The sequence below is a fragment of the Procambarus clarkii genome, chromosome 18, assembly GCF_040958095.1.
Source record: "Procambarus clarkii isolate CNS0578487 chromosome 18, FALCON_Pclarkii_2.0, whole genome shotgun sequence".
Classification (NCBI taxonomy): Eukaryota; Metazoa; Arthropoda; class Malacostraca; order Decapoda; family Cambaridae; genus Procambarus; species Procambarus clarkii.
Genome location: NC_091167.1, coordinates 19,256,461 through 19,281,768, shown reverse-complemented (window position 1 = coordinate 19,281,768; position 25,308 = coordinate 19,256,461). Strand labels below are relative to the sequence as shown.

Genomic DNA, 25,308 nt, shown 5'->3' with positions numbered 1-25,308 from the left:
GGTGTGAGACACTGTAGGCACCTAAGCTGTGTGTGTCACCGTAGGCACCTAAGGTGTGAGACACTGTAGGCACCTAAGCTGTGTGTGTCACTGTAGGCACCGAAGCTGTGTGTGTCACTGTAGGCACCTAAGGTGTGTGTCACTGTAGGGCACCTAAGCTGCGTGTCACTGTAGGCACCTAAGCTGTGTGTCACTGTAGGCACCTAAGCTGTGAGACACTGTAGGCACCTAAGCTGTGTGTGTCACTGTAGGCACCTAAGGTGTGTGTCACTGTAGGCACCTAAGCTGTGAGACACTGTAGGCACCTAAGCTGTGTGTGTCACTGTAGGCACCTAAGCTGTGTGTCACTGTAGGCACCTAAGCTGTGTGTGTCACTGTAGGCACCTAAGCTGTGTGTGTCACTGTAGGCACCTAAGGTGTGAGACACTGTAGGCACCTAAGGTGTGAGACACTGTAGGCACCTAAGCTGCGTGTCACTGTAGGCACCTAAGCTGTGTGTGTCACTGTAGGCACCTAAGGTGTGTGTCACTGTAGGCACCTAAGCTGCGTGTCACTGTAGGCACCTAAGCTGTGTGTGTCACTGTAGGCACCTAAGGTGTGTGTCACTGTAGGGCACCTAAGCTGCGTGTCACTGTAGGCACCTAAGCTGCGTGTCACTGTAGGCACCTAAGCTGTGTGTGTCACTGTAGGCACCTAAGGTGTGAGACACTGTAGGCACCTAAGCTGTGTGTCACTGTAGGGCACCTAAGCTGCGTGTCACTGTAGACACCCAGACGCCTTATCTAAGTTTCCTAACACCTAGGAACCGGGGATCGAACCCCGGTCCCTAGGTCCACGAGTATAGATCGCTGTCCACTCAGCCACCATCCCACTGTGTGTGTGTGCTGTGGCACAGTGGTCTACGTTCTCGACCCACAAGCAAGGGACTAGGTTTGACTCCCTCTGGCAGTACAGAAACGATTGTCCTATAGAGGGAAACCTGGATAAAACCACCCAGTTACAGGCTTCCTGTTCCCTACACCTGTAAACTGGAGTGTAGCTAAGGTGATGACCCGCGGGATAGAGACCAACATGGCCCGTGTGATGGGGCGAGACAGGATGCTGGCTTCACACACAGAGAGGCTCATTACACCCTTAAAACATTATCACAACAGTGAAGGAATCATTAAAACAGCCTAAAATGGGTTTATTGGGGGAGTAAAGGTGTTTAATACATGATGCAGACCTGTTCCTTACTGGCTCTACGGTGGTGTGGTGGTTGTGTGGTGGTGGTGGTGTGGTGGTGTGGTGGTGTGGTGGTGGTGGTGTGAAGTGGTGGTGGTGGTGTGGGGGTGTGGTGGTGTGGTGGTTGTGTACTCACCTAGTTGTGTCTGCAGGATCGAGCATTGACTCTTGGATCCCGCCTTTCGAGCATCGGTTGTTTACAGCAATGACTCCTGTCCTATTTCCCTATCATACCTGGTTTTAAAATTATGAATAGTATTTGCTTCCACAACCTGTTCCTGAAGTGCATTCCATTTTCCCACTACTCTCACGCTAAAAGAAAACTTCCTAACATCTCTGTGACTCATCTGAGTTTCAAGCTTCCATCCATGTCCCCTCGTTCTGTTACTATTCCGTGTGAACATTTCGTGTGAACACATGTCCACTCTGTCAATTCCTCTGAGTATCTTATACGTTCCTATCATGTCCCCCCTCTCCCTTCTTCTTTCTAGTGTCGTAAGGCACAGTTCCCTCAGGCGCTCTTCATACCCCATCCCTCGTAGCTCTGGGACGAGTCTCGTTGCAAACCTCTGAACCTTTTCCAGTTTCATTATATGCTTCTTCAGATGGGGACTCCATGATGAGGCGGCATACTCTAAGACTCTAAGGTGGTGGTGTGTGGTGGTGTGGTGGTGTGGTTGTGTGGTGGTGTGGTTGTGTGGTGGTGGTGGTGTGGGGGTGTGGTGGTGTGGTGGTTGTGTGGTGGTGTGGTGGTGTTGGGGTGGTGGTGTGGTGGTGTGGTTGTGTGGTGGTGGTGTGGTGGTTGTGTGGTGGTGGTGGTGTGGTGGTGTGGTGGTGTGGTTGTGTGGTGGTGGTGGTGTGAAGTGGTGGTGGTGGTGTGGGGGTGTGGTGGTGTGGTGGTTGTGTGGTGGTTGTGTGGTGTGGTGGTGTGGTGGTGGTGGTGTGAAGTGGTGGTGGTGTGGTGGTGGTGTGGTGGTGTGGTGGTGTGGTGGTGTGGTGGTTGTGTGGTGGTGTGGTGGTGTTGGGGTGGTGGTGTGGTGGTGTGGTTGTGTGGTGGTGGTGTGGTGGTTGTGTGGTGGTGTGGTGGTGTGGTGTGGTGGTTGTGTGGTGTGGTGGTGGTGTGGTGGTGTGGTGGTGGTGTGGTGGTTGTGTGGTGGTGTGGTGGTGGTGTGGTGATGGTGGTGGTGGCGGTGTTGGTGATGGTGGTGGTGTGGTGGTGGTGGTGTGGTGGTGGTGGTGTGGTGGTGTTGGTGTGGTGGTGGTGGTGGTGGTGGTGTGGTGGTGGTGGTGGTGTGGTGGTGGTGGTGGTGTGGTGGTGTGGTGGTGGTGGTGGTGGTGGTGTGGTGGTTTGGTGGTGGTGGTGGTGGTGGTGTGGTGGTGGTGGTGGTGTGATGGTGGTGGTGGTGTGGTGGTGGTGATGGTGTGATGGTGGTGGTGGTGTGGTGGTGGTGGTGGTGGTGGTGGTGGTGTGGTGGTGGTGTGGTGGTGTGGTGGTGGTGGTGGTGTGGTGGTGGTGGTGGTGTGGTGGTGGTGTGGTGGTGGTGTGGTGGTGGTGGTGGTGTGGTGGTGGTGTGGTGGTGGTGTGGTGGTGGTGTGGTGATGGTGGTGGTGGCGGTGTTGGTGATGGTGGTGGTGTGGTGGTGGTGGTGTGGTGGTGTTGGTGTGGTGGTGGTGGTGTTGTGTGGTGGTGGTGGTGGTGGTGTGGTGGTGTGGTGGTGGTGGTGGTGTGGTGGTGTGGTGGTGGTGTGGTGGTTTGGTGGTGGTGGTGGTGGTGGTGGTGGTGGTGTGGTGGTGGTGGTGTGATGGTGGTGTGGTGATGGTGGTGGTGGTGTGGTGATGGTGGTGGTGGTGTGGTGGTGGTGTGGTGGTGTGGTGGTGGTGTGGTGGTGGTGTGGTGGTGGTGTGGTGGTGTGGTGGTGGTGTGGTGGTGGTGTGGTGGTGTGGTGGTGGTGTGGTGGTGGTGTGGTGGTGGTGGTGTGGTGGTGGTGTGATGGTGGTGGTGGTGGTGGTGGTGGTGGTGTGTGATGGTGGTGGTGGTGGTGGTGGTGTGGTGGTGGTGGTGGTGGTGGTGTGATGGTGGTGTGGTGATGGTGGTGTGGTGGTGGTGGTGGTGTGGTGGTGTGGTGGTGGTGTGGTGGTGGTGGTGGTGGTGGTGTGATGGTGGTGGTGGTGGTGGTGGTGTGGTGATGTGATGGTGGTGGTGGTGGTGGTGGTGTGATGGTGGTGTGGTGATGGTGGTGTGGTGGTGTGGTGGTGGTGTGGTGGTGGTGTGGTGGTGTGGTGGTGGTGTGGTGGTGGTGTGGTGGTGGTGGTGTGGTGGTGGTGTGATGGTGGTGGTGGTGGTGGTGGTGGTGTGATGGTGGTGGTGGTGGTGGTGGTGTGGTGGTGGTGGTGGTGGTGGTGTGATGGTGGTGTGGTGATGGTGGTGTGGTGGTGGTGGTGGTGTGGTGGTGTGGTGGTGGTGTGGTGGTGGTGGTGGTGGTGGTGTGATGGTGGTGGTGGTGGTGGTGGTGTGGTGATGTGATGGTGGTGGTGGTGGTGGTGGTGTGATGGTGGTGTGGTGATGGTGGTGTGGTGGTGTGGTGGTGGTGTGGTGGTGGTGTGGTGATGGTGGTGGTGGTGTGGTGGTGGTGTGGTGGTGGTGTAGTGTGATGGTGGTGTGGTGGTGGTGGTGGTGGTGTGGTGGTGGTGGTGGTGGTGTGATGGTGGTGTGGTGTGATGGTGGTGTGGTGGTGGTGGTGTGGTGGTGGTGTGGTGGTGGTGGTGGTGGTGTGATGGTGGTGTGGTGGTGGTGGTGTGGTGGTGGTGTGGTGGTGTGGTGGTGGTGTGGTGGTGTGGTGGTGGTGTGGTGGTGGTGTTGTGGTGTGGTGGTGGTGTGGTGGTGGTGGTGTGATGGTGGTGGTGTGATGGTGGTGTGATGGTGGTGGTGTGGTGGTGGTGGTGTGGTGGTGTGATGGTGGTGTGATGGTGGTGGTGGTGTGGTGTGGTGGTGTGGTGGTGGTGTGGTGGTGGTGTGGTGGTGGTGTGGTGTGATGGTGGTGTGGTGATGGTGGTGTGGTGGTGGTGTGATGGTGGTGGTGGTGTAGTGTGGTGGTGTGGTGGTGGTGGTGTGGTGGTTGTGTGGTGGTGGTGGTGACGGTGTGTGGTAGTATTAGGGGGTGGTGGGGGGGGGGGTGATTGTAGTACGGATGTCGCAACTCAAAACAATTACTTTTAATTGTTTCCGCACCACAGTTGAGTGCAGGAGTGCACACGCGCGCCAGCCACACGGGGGCAGTGTGCTTTGAGTGAGTGTGCAACAACTGCACCTGCTCGCCCCTATTGCAACACAATCTTATATACCTCCGTCACGCACCTTGCAACACCTACTGACGTTCCTCCTTCCCCGCAACACACCTTAATATGCACAGGCCGCACCTGCAACTCACAGCAATCACCCGAAGCTGCTCACGCAACACAATTCCACTCGTCCAAACCTCCTTATAACTCTATAGTTTTCTCTCATGCAACCAGTAGCTCTAACTTACTGCAACTGCACTCTAAACTGCCGCTTAACTGAACCTAAACATGCAACAGCTCAACTCACACTTGACATTCATACAGAATAGCGTAATTATACCCAGCCGTACCTGCAACTCACAATAATATTACTCAGCCGTACCTGCAACTCACAATAATATTGCCCAGCCGTACCTGCAACTCACAATAATATTGCCCAGCCGTACCTGCAACTCACAATAATATTACACAGCCGTACCTGCAACTCACAATAATATAACCCAGCCGTACCTGCAACTCACAATAATATTACCCAGCCGTACCTGCAACTCACAATAATATTACCCAGCCGTACCTGCAACTCACAATAATATTACACAGCCGTACCAGCAACTCACAATAATATAACCCAGCCGTACCAGCAACTCACAATAATATAACCCAGCCGTACCAGCAACTCACAATAATATTACACAGCCGTACCAGCAACTCACAATAATATAACCCAGCCGTACCAGCAACTCACAATAATATAACCCAGCCGTACCAGCAACTCACAATAGTATAACCAAGCCGTACCTACAACTCACAATAATATAACCCAGCCGTACCTACAACTCACAATAGGTTTGTTTCCACATCACAATTCCTACATGATCATAATCACCATTTTTTATATTTGTTTACCTCAAGTCCAGAGAAAAGCGCAGTGTAGACGTGTGTGTTTGTTTGTTTGCAAATATTTCAACTCAATATCCCCATGACTGTCGCAGAACAAGAACACAAATGTTCATTTAACGTGAAGTTCTCGCCCTCTGTAAGGCCAGAATGGAACAGATCTGCAGATCAAACTCGACAAAATAATCCTAGAGTTAAATTGAAACTTCACTAATAACACGGGCTATATGTACAAGGATGAACAGGTTAGCTATGTTAAGTTAGTATCAGGAGGAATTTAAAAAGAAATATCCAGTTTGGGGTTAGAGAAAGAAAACATAAAAAGAAAGAAAATGGGACTGCAAGAAAGATGAGGGCAATTCACGTTTTCTTTTTTCCGACCAACGGTAGAGGATTGTTGTCGATTTTCTTGCATTCTTTCCGTTCCTTCCGAGAGTAAATTGCGTGAAAATGCCTCTCTTAAAGCGACCAACTTACCTGTGCAACTCCTTCCTCCATTTTCTGCTCCCACCAAGAGAAAAAGAATAAAAAAAGAGAAGGAATACCGAGATGCCTATTAGAAGAGTATCAAGAAGAGTTACCCCTATAGCTCCCGCAAATACCCATTTTCTACCCCCCGTTTTCCCAAAAGCAATACCAACCTGGTGGCGAATTTCCGGGAGGGTTTGACGCCGTGGGACTCGAGTTCTTTCTCCAGCTGTTTGATCTTGACCCTGGCCATGTCTAGTTCGTGTTTGACCTTCCAGATGTGCGTGTCGCAGAGCGGGTCCCGGCACCGGTGGCGCCGTAGCTTGTTCTGAGCCTCGAACACCGCCCCGCGGAATGTCAACGACTTGCCCATGCTCTGTGGGGGACACGAGCAATAGAGCGCGGGAATAGAGAGAGGAATAGAGAGGGGAATAGAGAGGGGAATAGAAAGGGGAATAGAGAGGGAAATAGAGAGGTAATAGAGGGAAAGTGGGAAAGACCATTTTCATGGAGTCTTTCTTACAGTCAAATGTGAAATATGTCGTGTGATTAACGTAGAGTTTATGTCATCATACAATCCCCCTCTTTTGTTTACAAAGGACTTTTTATAACTATGTAAACCATAGTACAAATAATGACGTACTAAGCAATTAGATAGTAGAACTTTGTACTATTCAATTTATAGAGTCCCCCCAAAATGAAACATAAAACAAACTTATATATCCTTAGGCCTAGTATAGTACACATATGTACTATATTAGGCCTCAGCGTGAATTAGGCCTCAGACAGCGTGAATTAGGCCTCAGACAGCGTGAATTAGGCCTCAGACAGCGTGAATTAGGCCTTGGAAGGTTAGGTTAGTTTGTCTTTGAAACATAAGTAGAAAATAGTTTTCCCGGTTGTCGAAAAGTACCAATTTCTACTTTACTGGCAAAAGTAACAATTTCTACTTTACTGCCAAAAGTACCAATTTCTACTTTACTGCCAAAAGTACCAATTTTCTACTTTACTGCCAAAAGTACACATTTCTACTTTACTGCCAAAAGTACCAATTTCTACTTTACTGCCAAAAGTACCAATTTCTACTTTACTGCCAAAAGTACCAATTTCTACTTTACTGCCAAAAGTACACATTTCTACTTTACTGCCAAAAGTACACATTTCTACTTTACTGCCAAAAGTACCAATTTCTACTTTACTGCCAAAAGTACCAATTTCTACTTTACTGCCAAAAGTACCAATTTCTACTTTACTGGCAAAACAGGAGTATGAGCTATACATCTATACAACTATATTCATCTATACAACAATATCTATACAACTATATAACTATATCTATACATCTATACAACTGTATCTATACATCTATACAACTATGTGTATACATCTATATGAGGTATAGAGGATACAACTTCAAACAGCTGTTACAGCAGTTCCTAATAATACATGTCTAAAGTAATGAGAAATACACTTAAGCAATGAGAAATACACTTAAGTAGTGAGAAATACACTTAAGTAATGAGAAATACACTAAAGTAGTGAGAAATACACTTAAGTAATGAGAAATACACTTAAGCAATGAGAAATACACTTAAGTAGTGAGAAATACACTTAAGTAATGATAAATACACTTAAGTAGTGAGAAATACACTTAAGTAATGAGAAATACACTTAAGTAGTGAGAAATACACTTAAGTAATGAGAAATACACTTAAGTAGTGAGAAATACACTTAAGTAATGAGAAATACACTTAAGCAATGAGAAATACACTTAAGTAATGAGAAATACACTTAAGTAGTGAGAAATACACTTAAGCAATGAGAAATACACTTAAGTAGTGAGAAATACACTTAAGCAATGAGAAATACACTTAAGTAGTGAGAAATACACTTAAGTAATGAGAAATACACTTAAGTAGTGAGAAATACACTTAAGTAATGAGAAATACACTTAAGTAGTGAGAAATACACTTAAGTAATGAGAAATACACTTAAGCAATGAGAAATACACTTAAGCAATGAGAAATACACTTAAGTAGTGAGAAATACACTTAAGCAATGAGAAATACACTTAAGTAGTGAGAAATACACTTAAGTAGTGAGAAATACACTTAAGTAATGAGAAATACACTTAAGTAGTGAGAAATACACTTAATTAGTGAGAAATACACTTAAGCAAATGAGAAATACACTTAAGCAAATGAGAAATACACTTAAGTAGTGAGAAATACACTTAAGTAACAAGAAACATACTTAAGTAACAACACACTTAAGTAACAAAAAACACTTAACATTGAACACAATCTCAAGTAGACAGAGACAGTATTAATAAAACACTTCAGAAACACTTTCGACACTTCCTGTGTGTGCCACCAGAGTGCCACCCGTCCCTGGCACTGGCCCCCAGGTGTCACCCCGTGCTAATGACAGCCCCTGTGGCCCTGACAATGCCAGTGCCACTGTTAATTACACACACAGCGCCACGGAAAGCTATCTCAAGCGAGATGAAAGCTAACTACTCAGGAATACAATTGAGCAGTGACGGGTGGGAGGATTGATGGAAGCGGGTTGATATGCTCCCTAAATGAGAGTGTGGGAGAGTGAGGGAGAGTGTGGGGGAGTGTGGGAGAGTGTGGGGGAGTGTGGGGGAGTGTTGGAGAGTGTGGGGGAGTGTGGGGGAGTGTGGGGGAGTGTGGGAGAGTGTGGGAGAGTGTGAAGGAGTGTGGGAGAGTGTGGGAGAGTGTGGGGGAGAGTGTGGGAGAGTGTGGGGGAGTGAGGGAGAGTGTGGGAGAGTGTGGGAGAGTGTGGAGGAGTATGAGAGAGTGTGGGGGAGTGTGGGGGAGTGTGGGAGAGTGTTGGAGAGTGTGGGGGAGTGTGGGAGAGTGTGGGAGAGTGTGGGGGAGTGTGGGGGAGTGTGGGAGAGTGTGGGAGAGTGTGGGGGAGTGTGGGGGAGTGTGGGAGTGTGAGGGAGAGTGTGGGAGAGTGTGGGGGAGTGTGGGAGAGTGTGGGGGAGAGTGTGGGGGAGTGTGGGGGAGTGTGGGAGAGTGTGGGGGAGTGTGGGGGAGTGTGGGAGAGTGTGGGAGAGTGTGGGGGAGTGTGGGAGAGTGTGGGAGAGTGTGGGAGAGTGTGGGAGAGTGTGGGGGAGTGTGGGAGAGTGTTGGAGAGTGTGGGAGAGTGTTGGAGAGTGTGGGAGAGTGTGGGAGAGTGTGGGAGAGTGTGTGGGAGAGTGTGGGAGAGTGTGGGAGAGTGTGGGGGAGTGTGGGGGAGTGTGGGAGAGTGTGGGAGAGTGTGTGGGAGAGTGTGGGGGAGTGTGGGAGAGTGTAGGAGAGTGTGGGAGAGTGTGGGAGAGAGTGGGAGAGTGTGGGGGAGTGTGAAGGAGTGTGGGAGAGTGTGGGAGAGTGTGGGGGAGAGTGTGGGGGAGTGAGGGAGAGTGTGGGAGAGTGTGGGGGAGTATGAGAGAGTGTGGGGGAGTGTGGGAGAGTGTTGGAGAGTGTGGGGGAGTGTGGGAGAGTGTGGGAGAGTGTGGGGGAGTGTGGGAGAGTGTGGGGGAGTGTGGGGGAGTGTGGGAGTGTGAGGGAGAGTGTGGGAGAGTGTGGGTGAGTGTGGGAGAGTGTGGGGGAGAGTGTGGGGGAGTGTGGGGGAGTGTGGGGGAGTGTGGGAGAGTGTGGGAGAGTGTGGGGGAGTGTGGGGGAGTGTGGGAGAGTGTGGGGGAGTGTGGGGGAGTGTGGGAGAGTGTTGGAGAGTGTGGGAGAGTGTTGGAGAGTGTGGGAGAGTGTGTGGGAGAGTGTGGGGGAGTGTGGGAGAGTGTGGGGGAGTGTGGGAGAGTGTGGGAGAGTGTTGGAGAGTGTGGGAGAGTGTGAGAGAGTGTTGGAGAGTGTGGGAGAGTGTTGGAGAGTGTGGGAGAGTGTGAGAGAGTGTTGGAGAGTGTGGGAGAGTGTTGGAGAGTGTGGGAGAGTGTGGGGGAGTGTGGGAGAGTGTGGGAGTGTGAGGGAGAGTGTGGGAGAGTGTGGGAGAGTGTGGGAGAGTGTTGGAGAGTGTGGGAGAGTGTGGGGGAGTGTGGGGGAGTGTGGGAGAGTGTGGGAGAGTGTGGGGGAGTGTGGGGGAGTGTGGGAGTGTGAGGGAGAGTGTGGGAAAGTGTGGGAGAGTGTGGGGGAGTGTGGGAGAGTGTGGGGGAGAGTGTGGGGGAGTGTGGGGGAGTGTGGGAGAGTGTGGGGGAGTGTGGGGGAGTGTGGGAGAGTGTGGGAGAGTGTGGGGGAGTGTGGGAGAGTGTGGGAGAGTGTGGGAGAGTGTGGGAGAGTGTGGGGGAGTGTGGGAGAGTGTTGGAGAGTGTGGGAGAGTGTTGGAGAGTGTGGGAGAGTGTGGGAGAGTGTGTGGGAGAGTGTGGGAGAGTGTGGGAGAGTGTGGGGGAGTGTGGGGGAGTGTGGGAGAGTGTGGGAGAGTGTGTGGGAGAGTGTGGGGGAGTGTGGGAGAGTGTAGGAGAGTGTGGGAGAGTGTGGGAGAGAGTGGGAGAGTGTGGGGGAGTGTGAAGGAGTGTGGGAGAGTGTGGGAGAGTGTGGGGGAGAGTGTGGGGGAGTGAGGGAGAGTGTGGGAGAGTGTGGGGGAGTATGAGAGAGTGTGGGGGAGTGTGGGAGAGTGTTGGAGAGTGTGGGGGAGTGTGGGAGAGTGTGGGAGAGTGTGGGGGAGTGTGGGAGAGTGTGGGGGAGTGTGGGGGAGTGTGGGAGTGTGAGGGAGAGTGTGGGAGAGTGTGGGGGAGTGTGGGAGAGTGTGGGGGAGAGTGTGGGGGAGTGTGGGGGAGTGTGGGGGAGTGTGGGGGAGTGTGGGAGAGTGTGGGAGAGTGTGGGGGAGTGTGGGGGAGTGTGGGAGAGTGTGGGGGAGTGTGGGGGAGTGTGGGAGAGTGTGGGAGAGTGTTGGAGAGTGTGGGAGAGTGTTGGAGAGTGTGGGAGAGTGTGTGGGAGAGTGTGGGGGAGTGTGGGAGAGTGTGGGGGAGTGTGGGAGAGTGTGGGAGAGTGTTAGAGAGTGTGGGAGAGTGTGATAGAGTGTTGGAGAGTGTGGGAGAGTGTTGGAGAGTGTGGGAGAGTGTGAGAGAGTGTTGGAGAGTGTGGGAGAGTGTTGGAGAGTGTGGGAGAGTGTGGGGGAGTGTGGGAGAGTGTGGGAGTGTGAGGGAGAGTGTGGGAGAGTGTGGGAGAGTGTGGGAGAGTGTTGGAGAGTGTGGGAGAGTGTGGGGGAGTGTGGGAGAGTGTGGGAGAGTGTGGGAGTGTGAGGGAGAGTGTGGGAGAGTGTGGGAGAGTGTGGGGGAGTGTGGGAGAGTGTGGGAGAGTGTGGGAGAGTGTGGGGGAGTGTGGGAGAGTGTGGGAGAGTGTGGGAGAGTGTGGGAGAGTGTGGGAGAGTGTGGGAGAGTGTAGGAGAGTGTGGGAGGGGTGAAGACAGAGAGATGGGACAGAGAGGGGGAACATGAAAAAGACAATCCATGTCTGTGAAATCAGCTACATATATTCTCATATATATTACATAGAATATTACATATTCTCTAACACACACACACACCCACATCCCCAAGGAAGCAGCCCGTAGCAGCTGTCTAACTCCCAGGTACCTATTTACTGCTAGGTGAACAGGGGCACCGGGGTGAATGAAACTCTGTCCGTTCGTTTCTGCCTCAGTCGGGAATTGAACTCGGGCCCTTAGGACTACGACCCCAGAGCGCTGAGTGTGTGTGTGTGTGTACTCACCTACTTGTACTTGCTCATTTGTGCTTACAAGGGTCGAGCATTAGCTCTCGGACCCCGTTTTCTTGCCGCCAATTTCGTAATGCAATGATGAGTGGTCTATTTTCACTATCATACCTACTGTTAAAATTATGAATGTAGTTTGCTTCTATAACCTTCTCCTTATAGAAGTTATCTGGTTAATGTTATCTTAAGATAATTTCGGAGCTTAGCGTTCCCGCGGCCCGGTCCTCGACCAGGCCTCCTCTTTGTTACACACCCACAGGAAGCAGCCCGTAGCAGCTGTCTTACTCCCAGGGAACCTATTTACTGATAGGTAACAGGGGCATCAGGGTGAAAGAAACATTTTGCCCATTTGTCTCCACCTCTACCGGGGATCGAACCCGGAACCTCAGGACTACGAATTCCGAAGCGCTGTCCACCCCAGCTGCCAGGCGCCTGGAGACAAGGAGAAGTCTTCTCATATCTCCACTACTCTTCAGCAAACTTTCCACCATCTCTATGACTCATCTGGGCCTCGAGCGTCCATCCAAGGCCTCTTTTTGTATTGGTATTCAATGTGAACGTTTCATCTTTATCCACTCTGTCACTCATGAGCATATTCTACATCTGTGTCATGTCTCCTCACTATCTCCTTTTTTCTAGCGTCGTCATGTTTAGTTCCTTCAGTCTCTCTTCATACCCCATTCCCTCGTAATCCCTCGTAATTCTGTTACGATCCTCACTGCAAACTTGTAAACTTTTTTCGAGTTTCCTTATGTGTTTTTTATGGGGGCTCTATTGATGGGGCAGCATAATCTAAGACTGGTCTCACGTAGGTGATGCACAGCGATCTGGTGTTATGTCCACTCACAGGTGTTTGTTGCTACTCATTATCAGGAGGTAAATTCCCTACATCGTGTACTGTTCTGGTCACATTTCCATCACCTTACACTTGCTGATGTTGAACTCCAGTAGCCATTTCCTGAACCAACTCTGCAGCTTATTTAAGTAGTCTTGGAAAATCTTACAATCCTCATCTGTCACAACTCATTAGTTTTGCATCATGTGCAAATATTGAAATAAATGACTCAACTCCCGTAGATAGGTCGTTTATATAAATGAGAAACAGTAGTTGGTCCCAACAACGATCCTTGAGGCACTCCGCTTGTTACCATATGCCAATCCGACTTCTCGCCCCTCACTGTTACTCTCTGGCTCCTGTCTGTTAGGTAATTCTCTACTCATGTTAGTGCTTTTCCACCTACTCCCACTTGTCCGTAGACAGGCGGGAGGTGGAAAATTCTCTCTCTCTCTCTCTTATTCTCTCAAGTTTATGTAGAAATCTCTTGCGAGGTACTGTATCTAAGGCTGCTTGCCAGTCCAGAAATATGCAATCTACCCAACCTTCCCTGTCCTGCATTTTTTTGTCTCGTTATCATAGAACTGCAGTAGGTTTGTCATGCATGATTTCCCTTCCTTGAAGCCATGTTGATGCTGGTGTACATATTTAATTGTCTCCAGGTGTGTAACTAGTCTTATCCTTATTGTTTCAAGTACTTTGCAAGGAATGCTCGTTAGTGACACTGTTCTGCAGTTAAGTGCCTCTCTTGTATCTCCTTTCTTGTATATTGGTACTACAATGTTGCCGACTTTGTAAGTGATTCATCAAATATAAATGCCAGAGGTACGCTGAGGGTCTGTACTGCTTCTTTTAACATCCATGGTGATATTTCTCGGGTTCAATAGCTTTAGTTGTGTCTAGTGATGCTATTTGTTTCCTTACTTCCTCTGCTGTTGCCTATATATTTAACAGTCTCTCATCTAGGGTATCCTCCTCCTCTTCTAGCACCGTGAGCAGTTTAGGATCAGTTGTGAACATCCCGTGGAAGCTGGCATTGAGTTCCTCGCAGGTGTCCATATTATTTCCTGACTCTCCACCTCTCCTTATTCATAACCTTGTCACTTGGTTATTCACTGTCATCTCTATTCCCATATGACTCTGTAGGAGTTTTGGTTGCTGCTTTGCTTTAGAAACAGTATAATTTTCATAGTTTTTCTTTCCGACACTCTTCTAATATTTATGCATTTGTTCCTAGTCCTGTTGCATCTAATCGGTTTTTGTTCTGTACTTTGGCTTTTGTATTTCTTCCTCTCTCTCTCTCATGCTTTTCGTTTTTGCTTCTTTGCACTGTCCTTTGAACCATCGGGGGTATATATTCTCCCGCTTGTTTTTCTTATTATCTCTTCTGCCTGTTGACCAGACCACACACCGGTCGTCCTGGACCATTCTCAAGTCGATCAAGACAATCGACTTGAGATTGGTCCAGGACGGACCGAAACGTCGTCGTCCCTTCACCTTCTAGTGTGTGGTCTGGTCAACATATTTTAGCCACGTTATTGTGACTGTTTCTTCTGCCTCTTTGAATCTCAGTTTAACTTGGTCCATCACATCATATACTCTCTTCTCTCTATGTTCTTCCACCCGTTGTACATTTTTTCACATACTCTGTTACTGTCGTGTAATCCCTTCCTCTATAGTTTGCTCTCCTTTCCAAGAGCCTTCGTCGTATGTTTACTGCTTCAAGTTCAGTCATAAACTCAGTATATACCATCACACAATCATCACTAACTCCTAGTGGTAGTTCGTGCTCCAAGTTCTTAATGTCTTCCTCATCTGGGTGAAGATCTGGTCTAATAGGCTTCAAGTATCTCCTTTATATGCTCTTTTAAGAATTTTCTTTTCGCAACTGTGGTTTCCAGGGGTGAGGTGTGGGGGGTGGGGGAGGAGGTGTTGTATAAATTACCAGGACCCGCTATCTTTTTCCCATATGCTGTCAGAGTCCCAGTTATGGAGTCTGTGTATACATTTGCATTTTGATCTCCCAGTTCCACGAACTTCCACTTTCGCTTTACTGCGAGTGCAACTTCTCCTCTATGCCTTTATTTTATTTATTTCCTTATTACTTGGCACCCCCCCCTTGGATACATTGCATCGAGAACATACAATTGATTTTTGTTTCTTGTATTGCAATTAAATCAGATTCTGTTTCACTAATCCTTTCTCTTACTTCCTCTACTTTATAATTCCATCAGCATTTGCATGGCAAACCCGAAGACTCTTTTTGACCACAATGTTACTAGAATTCTCGGAGCATTTCTGTGCATTTCTTTCTGTTGGTATAGGTAGTGAGAGACAGCTGTAGTGCTTGTGATGAGTGGCTGTGAGGTAGTAGGAGAGAGGGAGCTAAGAAAAGGGTGAGAGGCATAGCGGGGCTGTGAGGCAAAGAAGTGTGAGGTAGAGTTAGGCTGGGAAGCAGAGATGGTCTGAGGGCAAATTCAGAAGAACTAAGGGTCTGAGTTGGCTGTAAGACAGTGGCCAGCTGAAATTCAGAGAGGAAGTGTGTATGCGCATGTTTGTGTGTGTATATGTGTATATGTGTGTGTATGTGTATTCACCTAGTTGTGTTTGTGGGGGTTGAGCTCTGGCTCTTTGGTCCCGCCTCTCAACTGTCAATCAACTGATGTACAGGTTCCTGAGCCTATTGGGCTCTATTATATCTATATTTGAAACTGTGTATGGAGTCAGCCTCCTCCACATCACTGAATAATACATTCCATTTGTTAACTACTCTGATACTAAAAAAGTTCTTTCTTATATCTCTGTGACTCATTTGGGCACTCAATTTCCACTGTCCCCCTTAGTGTATTTGCCTCTTGTGTTAAACATCCTGCCTTTATCTACCTTATCAATTCCTTTGAGAATCTTGTATGTGGTGATCATGTCCCTTTCTAACTCTTCTATCTTCCAGCGACGTGAGGTTTAATTCCCGTAATCTCTCCGCATAGCTCATACGTCTCAGTTTGGGAACTAGCCTGGTGGCAAACCTTTGAACCTTTTCCAGTTTATTATGTGTGTGTGTGTACTCACCTAGTTGTACTCACCTAGTTGTGTCTGCAGGATCGAGCATTGACTCTTGGATCCCGCCTTTCGAGCATCGGTTGTTTACAGCAATGATTCCTGTCCCATTTCCCTATCATACCTGGTTTTAAAATTATGAATAGTATTTGCTTCCACAACCTGTTCCTGAAGTGCATTCCATTTTCCCACTACTCTCACGCTAAAAGAAAACTTCCTAATATCTCTGTGACTCATCTGAGTTTCAAGCTTCCATCCATGTCCCCTCGTTCTGTTACTATTCCGTGTGAACATTTCGTCTATGTCCACTCTGTCAATCCCTCTGAGTATCTTATACGTTCCTATCATGTCCCCCCTCTCCCTTCTTCTTTCTAGTGTCGTAAGGCACAGTGCCCTCAGGCGCTCCTCATACCCCATCCCTCGTAGCTCTGGGACGAGTCTCGTTGCAAACCTCTGAACCTTTTCCAGTTTCATTATATGCTTCTTCAGATGGGGACTCCATGATGAGGCGGCATACTCTAAGACTGGCCTTACGTCGGCAGTGTAAAGTGCCCTAAATGCCTCCTTACTTAGGTTTCTGAATGATGTTCTAACTTTTGCCAGTGTAGAGTACGCTGCTGTCGTTATCCTATTTATATGTGCCTCAGGAGATAGATTAGGTGTTACGTCCACACCCAGGTCTCTTTCACGCATCGTTACAGGTAGGCTGTTCCCCTTCATTGTGTACTGTCCCTTTGGTCTCCTATCTCCTAGTCCCATTTCCATAACTTTACATTTGCTCGTGTTGAATTCCAGTAGTGTGTGTGTGTGTGTGTGTGTGTGTGTGTGTGTGTGTGTGTGTGTGTGTGTGTGTGTGTGTGTGTGTGTGTGTGTGTGTGTATGTGTGTACTCACCTAATTGTGCTTGCGGGGGTTGAGCTCTGGCTCTTTGGTCCTGCTTCTCAACCGTCAATCAACAGGTAATGTGTGTGTGTGTGTGTGTGTGTAATTACCTAAGTGTAGTTACAGGATGAGAGCTACGCTCGTGGTGTTCCGTCTTCCCAGCACTCTTTGTCATATAACGCTTTGAAACTACTGACGGTCTTGGCCTCCACCACCTTCTCCCCTAACTTGTTCCAACCGTCTACCACTCTGTTTGTGAAAGTGAATTTTCTTATATTTCTTCGGCATGTTTATTTAGTTAATTTAATTTAAATCTATGACCTTCTTGAAGTTCAAGATCTCAGGAAATCTTCCCTATCGATTTTATCCAATTCCTGTTACTATTTTGTAGTGTGTCCAGAGTGAGAGGTGAGTGAGTGAGTGAGTGAGTGAGTGAGTGAGAGGTGAGTGAGTGAGTGAGAGGGTAGAGAGTTTTATTCATAGTGTAGTAGTTAGAATTCAGTGTGAGGAGTGTGAAGGAGGGTGACAGTCACGCTTTTGTTGCGTAGAATATCGCCAGTGGCCGGTGGTCACGCTTGGATGGTCCGTCACGCTATGTGGTGAAGACATGGATAGAATGGGGGGAGAGAGAGAGAAAGAGAGAGAGAGAGAGAGAGAGAGAGAGAGAGAGAGAGAGAGAGAGAGAGAGAGAGAGAGAGAGAGAGAGAGAGAGAGAGAGAGAGAGAGATACAGAGAGAGAGAGAGAGAGAGAGAGAGAGAGAGAGAGAGAGAGAGAGAGAGAGAGAGAGAGAGAGAGAGAGAGAGAGAGAGAGAGAGAGATACAGAGAGAGAGAGAGAGAGAGAGAGAGAGAGAGAGAGAGAGAGAGAGAGAGAGAGAGAGAGAGAGAGAGAGAGAGAGAGAGAGAGAGAGAGAGAGAGAGAGAGAGAGAGAGAGAGAGAGAGAGAGAGAGAGAGAGAGAGTGAGAGAGAGAGAGAGAGAGAGAGAGAGATACAGAGAGAGAGATACAGAGAGAGAGAGAGAGAGAGAGAGAGAGAGAGAGAGAGAGAGAGAGAGAGAGAGAGAGAGAGAGAGAGAGAGAGAGAGAGAGAGATACAGAGAGAGAGAGAGAGAGAGATACAGAGAGAGAGACAGAGAGATATACTGAGAGAGATGACACAGCATCCCACCAGCATCACCAGGTAACCACAACACACACGGGATGAAACCATAGCAACTAGTGGTCGCCAGGCAGTGAGGCCGCTTTGACAGGGCGTCCGGATAAAGCCTAGTCCACTGTACTGCGCCATATCTTACCCACAACAATGTACAAATAACGCAAAGTTTACTATACCAGAGAATCTCTCTTCTTCCTCTTCTCTTCTTTAACTTATTCTCTGTCTTCTCAGCTAACTAAATTCCCAAAGAAACAATAGAAATAATAGAAGTAATAATAATCTAATTTGTACGGTCAAATGAGAGTCTAAAGTCGAGAATGTAAACAAACATGGCGCTTAACTCACCAGGCTGATGAGTGCACAGCAGCCTCCTGAGTCCGTCTTGGCCAAGTGCTTCCTCACGTACTTGAAGTAGACGTGCTCAAGCAGCAGCAGGATGAGGGCCAGCAGGACGCCGGAGAACAGCAGGAGATAAGCGGAGAGGAACTGCTCAAGCGCTAGAGGTTCGGACGCTCGCTTGTTCTGTTTCTTGGGCTTACAAGCGCCCGTCAACCAGAACCGCTGGATCCGTTCCATGTCGCCTGGAAAAGGAGTGGGGCGCTGGAACGTGATGCTGGTGGGATGGTGGGGTAAAAGTGGGCTAAACTATCCCTTTGGCTTTTACATTAGGTAGTGCTGTTCCCTTTTCCACTCGAGTGATGGGATGGGGTCGGTTCTAATCTTCCTTTTCCATTAAGTAACTATACACCTCCCTTTTCCCCATTTTGCGTGGTAGGATCCCCTTAGCCATTGGCTAAGGGGATCACTTCCCCTTAGCCAATGGCGTCCCTTTCCCATCCTATTCCATAAGTCAATGGCTTCCACGTGAATGGGACTTAAGTGCTTCTATATTCAATATAACTCCCGTCATCTGGGACAGGATAAGCCTGCTGATAAGCCTGCAAGTGGCTTATCAATACCCCTCCCCCCACCTACAAGGGCTCCCATGTACCCACACGCATACCTCTCTTGGTGAACAGAAGCATCAGTTACAAGATCTAACTCTCAACACAAACCAACCAGCCTCACAACTCACCATTATCCTTATAAGACATGAGTTTCTCGTTGAAGTGAGGGGTGTGTTTCGAACCCCGGGGAAAGGCGATGCCGTAGCCGGTCATATGGTACCAGGCGCCCACAGTTAGAAGGGTACATTCATCGTCCTGTCCCACGAGGTAATCCAGCACTGTGGCGTCGTAGATGAAGGCGTCCTGCTCCCTAGGTGTGAGAGAGTGAGAGAGTGAGAGAGAGAGAGAGAGAGTGAGAGAGAGAGAGAGAGAGAGAGAGAGAGAGAGAGAGAGAGAGAGAGAGAGAGAGAGAGAGAGAGAGAGAGACAGAGAGAGAGAGAGAGAGAGAGAGAGAGAGAGAGAGAGAGAGAGAGAGAGAGAGAGAGAGAGAGAGAGACAGAGAGAGAGAGAGAGAGAGAGAGAGAGAGAGAGAGAGAGAGAGAGAGAGAGGGAGAGAGAGACAGAGAGAGAGACAGAGAGAGAGAGAGAGAGAGAGAGAGAGAGAGAGAGAGAGAGAGAGAGAGAGAGAGAGTGAGAGTGAGAGTGAGAGAGAGAGAGAGAGAGTGAGAGAGTGAGAGAGAGAGAGAGAGAGAGAGAGAGAGTGAGAGTGAGAGAGAGAGAGAGTGAGAGTGAGAGAGTGAGAGAGAGAGAGAGAGAGAGAGAGAGAGAGAGAGAGAGAGAGAGAGAGAGAGAGAGAGAGAGAGAGAGAGAGAGAGAGAGAGAGAGAGAGAGAGAGAGAGAGAATAAACACACAAACATGCCTCAAAGTACACAGAAACTAACATAAAAAACATTTCTCTTCATCCCTGAAGACTTTAAGCCAACAAAACCCCTCAATAACACCAAAGGAAATCATCACATGAAGATCAGATGGTAACAAACAAACACACTAATATGTTACCATCACTGTCAAGACACACCAAATAAAACATTAGTGCCAGAACGCGAATATAAAATCCCGCTTAATTTTCCCGCGCATGAGGCCAACGGTCGCTCGGTTTGCAATAATTTAAAAAAAAAAATTCGTTTGAATTCTACATTTTTTTCTTTCTCTCTCTTTTTTTTTACCTCCAAATACTACTACTTTTGTTTTTATTTAGAATTTTATATAATAGTTGCAGCTGAAAACACCCACAGGAAAAATATAGACTCCGTAGCTATGTCGTTCCTTTAATATTTCTCCCCCTTGCTATATTTTTTTTGTATCATTCGCGCGGTTCTGTCTAGCCGCCGGCCACAGTCTGATGGGTCCCTGATTGCATGTAAACTTGCAATCAGACTCTGAGCGACTGGTTTATGGCCTAATGCGGCGATAAAACAAGCAACATCACTTAGAAACGGAGTGACTGGCCGCCGCCACGCTGATGGCTCCTCTCTTGACAGTGTTCCAGTAATTTGTCTTGCATTTTTCACCATACCATATAGGTCTTATAAATATATATATACATATACGTATGTTGCTGAATATGACCGAAAAGATAAGATTAATTATTCTAACACGAATCTTCTCAGTATTCTTTATGTTTTTCTTCACTGTCGGGGGTTAGTTGAAAAATTAACTCTCCAAAGTTCATTTTTACAATTGATTTATGGTCTGACATTTAGAAGCGAATATGTGTCTTATCCTAGAATGTATGTATGTATGTATATGTATGTATATAGGTGAGATGTGAGCTGGGAATTCTGCCTATATATTGATATCGTTGGAGCTGACAGTCCCCCAAGTGAGCATATAAAGACAATAGACGATAACCGTCTCTTTCAAGGCATTTTCCCTCCATTTTGAATTTCCTTTCAACCGCTCAAATAAAAAAAACAAAAAATACAATATGGCAACAAGGTGTTGCCAACCACATGGGCAAGAGAATTCTGCTTAATATCAATACAATATTAATATTCACAATAGCTTACATACACGAGTCGTTTCAATATTGTGTTTTCAGAGGCGTGTGTCACAAGATTTATAAACTTTTTGTCTGCCGGAAATATAAGGGTTAGTAAAGTTTCCGGCATTTTTGGCATTTATTGACTGAATTTCAAAAATCCCTCGACCAACTCTGGTCATAGAAAATGGAAAAAATGGTCTTTTGGGAGTTGGGGGAACTTGGATATTCTCAGCGACTTAGGGAAGGCTGAGTGATTAAATAGGGAAGAAGCACGATTGAATAGGGGGGAAATAGGCGAATAGAATGGGTGGGGATTGATCATAGAATGGAATTGACAAGGGAGAAGGATGGATTAAACGGTAGAAAGAAGCCTATTGAATAGGATACTAGGATAAATCGAGCTTTAATCCAAAATCCAAAATCTTTAATCCAAAAGTGGTTGGTGTGGGGAGCCGGTCGGCCGAGCGGACAGCACACTGGACTTGTGATCCTGTGGTCCCTGGTTCGATCCCGGGCGCCGGCGAGAAACAATGGGCAGAGTTTCTTTCACCCTATGCCCCTGTTACCTAGCAGTAAAATAGGTACCTGGGTGTTAGTCAGCTGTCACGGGCTGCTTCCTAGGGGTGGAGGCCTGGTCGAGGACCGGGCCGCGGGGACATAAAGCCCCGAAAGCATCTCAAGCTAACCACCTCAGACATATATTTAACATCAAACTAAACACCTGTCAGCTGGTCCCATCATCTCCAACAGATGTTGTCGCTTGCTCGTGCGCCTGTGTGCCTCCGTTCTGGGGGTTCGAACCCTTGGCACAAGTGGCCTAGAGAGCCAGGGTGCCAGCCACGGGAGTGCGACGGGCCAACTTCACCACAGTTGTGGGAGGTCAAAGGTCAGCACAAAGTTAGTGTTCACTGCGTGTAAGGTTAAGTCTCTTCAGTCAAGCTTCCTGGCTTCAGCCAAGCTTCAGTCAAGCTTCCTTTTACCGGATGTAAACAAACATTATCCACGCTGCTTGGACTACCCTATGTAAACAGGTAACAGCTTTTAGTGAGTTTACACAAGTTTACTTAAGTTTACCTGAGTTTACCTAAGTTTACCTGAGTTTAGTTGAGTTTACCTAAGTGTAGTTGAGTTTACCTAAGTTTAGTTGAGTTTACCTAAGTGTAGTTGAGTTTACCTAAGTTTACCTGAGTTTAGTTTAGTTTACCTAAGTGTAGTTGAGTTTACCTAAGTTTAGTTGAGTTTACCCAAGTTTACATGAGCTTACCTAAGTTTACTTGAGTTTACCTAAGTTTAGTTGAGTTTACCCAAGTTTAGCTGAGTTTATCCAAGTTTACATGAGCTTACCCAAGTTTACTTGAGTTTACCTAAGTTTATTTGAGTTTACACAAGTTTACTCGAGTTTACCTGAGACTAGTGGCCTCGACGAGGACAGGAAGCCGGCGGCTTGTATCCATGATAACCTCAGGGAGACGGGAACTTCCCCGCCCTCAGGGAGACGGGAACTTCCCCGCCCTCAGGGTGGCGGGAACTTCCCCGCCCTCAGGGAGACAGGAACTTCCCCGCCCTCAGGGTAGACGGGAACTTCCCCGCGCTCAGGGAGACAGGAACTTCCCCGCCCTCAGGGAGACGGGAACTTCCCCGCCCTCAGGGTGGCGGGAACTTCCCCGCCCTCAGGGTAGACGGGAACTTCCCCGCGCTCAGGGAGACAGGAACTTCCCCGCCCTCAGGGGGAGACAGGAACTTCCCCGCCCTCAGGGAGACGGGAACTTCCCCGCGCTCAGGGAGACAGGAACTTCCCCGCCCTCAGGGAGACGGGAACTTCCCCGCGCTCAGGGAGACAGGAATTTCCCCGCCCTCAGGGAGACGGGAACTTCCCCGCCCTCAGGGAGACGGAAACTTCCCCGCCCTCAGGGAGACGGGAACTTCCCCGCGCTCAGGGAGACAGGAACTTCCCCGCCCTCAGGGGGAGACAGGAACTTCCCCGCCCTCAGGGGGAGACAGGAACTTCCCCGCCCTTAGGGGGAGACAGGAACTTCCCCGCCCTCAGGGGGAGACAGGAACTTCTCCGCCCTCAGGGGGAGACAGGAACTTCCCCGCCCTCAGGGGAGACACGAATTTCCCCGCCCTCAGGGAGACGGGAACTTCCCCGCCCTCAGGGTGACGGGAACTTCCCCGCCCTCAGGGAGACGGGAACTTCCCCGTCCTCAGGGAGACAGGAACTTCCCCGCCCTCAGGGAGAGACAGGAACTTCCCCGCCCTCAGGGAGACAGGAACTTCCCCGTCCTCAGGGAGACAGGAACTTCCCCGCCCTCAGGGAGAGACAGGAACTTCCCCGCCCTCAGGGAGACAGGAACTTCCCCGTCCTCAGGGAGACTGGAACTTCCCCGCCCTCAGGGAGAGACAGAAACTTCCCCGCCCTCAGGGAGACAGGAACTTCCCCGTCCTCAGGGAGACTGGAACTTCCCCGCCCTCAGGGAGAGACAGGAACTTCCCCGCCCTCAGGGAGACAGGAACTTCCCCGCCCTCAGGGAGAGACAGGAACTTCCCCGCCCTCAGGGAGACAGGAACTTCCCCGCCCTCAGGGGGAGACAGGAACTTCCCCGCCCTCAGGGAGACTGGAACTTCCCCGCCCTCAGGGAGACGGGAACTTCCCCACCCTCAGGGAGACGGGAACTTCCCCGCCCTCAGGGAGACAGGAACTTCCCCGTCCTCAGGGAGACAGGAACTTCCCCGCCCTCAGGGAGACAGGAACTTCCCCGCCCTCAGGGAGAGACAGGAACTTCCCCGCCCTCAGGGAGACAGGAACTTCCCCGCCCTCAGGGGGAGACAGGAACTTCCCCGCCCTCAAGGAGACGGGAACTTCCCCGCCCTCAGGGAGACGTGAACTTCCCCGCCCTCAGGGGGAGACAGGAACTTCCCTGCCCTCAGGGAGACAGGAACTTCCCCGCCCTCAGGGAGACAGGAACTTCCCCGCCCTCAGGGAGAGACAGGAACTTCCCCGCCCTCAGGGAGACAGGAACTTCCCCGCCCTCAGGGGGAGACAGGAACTTCCCCGCCCTCAGGGAGACTGGAACTTCCCCGCCCTCAGGGAGACGGGAACTTCCCCGCCCTCAGGGAGACGGGAACTTCCCCGCCCTCAGGGAGACAGGAACTTCCCCGTCCTCCGGGAGACAGGAACTTCCCCGCCCTCAGGGAGACAGGAACTTCCCCGCCCTCAGGGAGACAGGAACTTCCCCGCCCTCGGGGGAGACAGGAACTTCCCCGCCCGCAAGGAGACGGGAACTTCCCCGCCCTCAGGGAGACGGGAACTTCCCCGCCCTCAGGGGGAGACAGGAACTTCCCCGCCCTCAAGGAGACGGGAACTTCCCCGCCCTCAGGGAGACGGGAACTTCCCCGCCCTCAGGGGGAGACAGGAACTTCCCCGCCCTCAGGGAGACAGGAACTTCCCCGCCCTCAGGGGGAGACAGGAACTTCCCCGCCCTCAGGGGGAGACAGGAACTTCCCCGCCCACAGGGGGAGACAGGAACTTCCCCGCCCTCAGGGGGAGACAGGAACTTCCCCGCCCTCAGGGGGAGACAGGAACTTCCCCGCCCTCAGGGGGAGACAGGAACTTCCCCGCCCTCAGGGAGACAGGAACTTCCCCGCCCTCAGGGGGAGACAGGAACTTCCCCGCCCTCAGGGGGAGACAGGAACTTCCCCGCCCTCAGGGGGAGACAGGAACTTCCCCGCCCTCAGGGGGAGACAGGAACTTCCCCGCCCTCAGGGAACGTTCACATAAATATTGTCCAACAAGTTTGTTGGGTCGTGATGTTTGAGTTATGGGATTTCTGGGTGGCTTTAATGGGTGTGTGTGTAATGGGTGTGTGTGTAATGGGTGAGTGTGTAATGGGTGAGTGTGTAATGGGTGTGTGTGTAATGGGTGTGTGTGTAATGGGTGTGTGTGTAATGGGTGAGTGTGTAATGGGTGAGTGTGTAATGGGTGTGTGTGTAATGGGTGTGTGTGTAATGGGTGTGTGTGTGTAATGGGTGTGTGTGTAATGGGTGTGTGTGTAATGGGTGTGCGTGTAATGGGTGAGTGTGTAATGGGTGTGTGTGTAATGGGTGTGTGTGTAATGGGTGTGCGTGTAATGGGTGTGTGTGTAATGGGTGTGTGTGTAATGGGTGTGTGTGTAATGGGTGTGTGTGTAATGGGTGAGTGTGTAATGGGTGTGTGTGTAATGGGTGTGTGTGTAATGGGTGTGTGTGTAATGGGTGTGCGTGTAATGGGTGTGTGTGTAATGGGTGTGTGTGTAATGGGTGTGTGTGTAATGGGTGTGTGTGTAATGGGTGTGTGTGTAATGGGTGAGTGTGTAATGGGTGAGTGTGTAATGGGTGTGTGTGTAATGGGTGTGTGTGTAATGGGTGTGTGTGTAATGGGTGTGTGTGTAATGGGTGAGTGTGTAATGGGTGTGTGTGTAATGGGTGAGTGTGTAATGGGTGTGTGTGTAATGGGTGAGTGTGTAATGGGTGTGTGTGTAATGGGTGAGTGTGTAATGGGTGTGTGTGTAATGGGTGAGTCTGTAATGGGTGTGTGTGTGTAATGGGTGTGTGTGTAATGGGTGTGTGTGTAATGGGTGAGTGCGTAATGGGTGTGTGTAATGGGTGTGTGTGTAATGGGTGTGTGTGTAATGGGTGAGTGTGTAATGGGTGTGTGTGTAATGGGTGAGTGTGTAATGGGTGTGTGTGTAATGGGTGTGTGTGTAATGGGTGTGTGTGTAATGGGTGTGCGTGTAATGGGTGAGTGTGTAATGGGTGTGTGTGTAATGGGTGTGTGTGTAATGGGTGAGTGTGTAATGGGTGTGTGTGTAA

The 25,308-nt window shown here is 49.7% G+C and overlaps 1 protein-coding gene across 1 annotated transcript in view; it reads right to left on the bottom strand.

Annotated features, from left to right (window-relative positions):
- LOC123749618 (glutamate receptor ionotropic, NMDA 2A) overlaps window positions 1-25,308 on the bottom strand; it is an 85,517-nt gene that overhangs the window by 19,320 nt on the left and 40,889 nt on the right. Inside the window, exons 5-7 of the mRNA XM_069326702.1 lie at window positions 18,604-18,785; window positions 17,874-18,109; window positions 6,042-6,244 (exon numbers count right to left, since the gene is read on the bottom strand). Coding sequence (XP_069182803.1) covers window positions 6,042-6,244; window positions 17,874-18,109; window positions 18,604-18,785 — 621 coding nt within the window. The remainder of the gene's footprint in view (window positions 1-6,041; window positions 6,245-17,873; window positions 18,110-18,603; window positions 18,786-25,308) is intronic.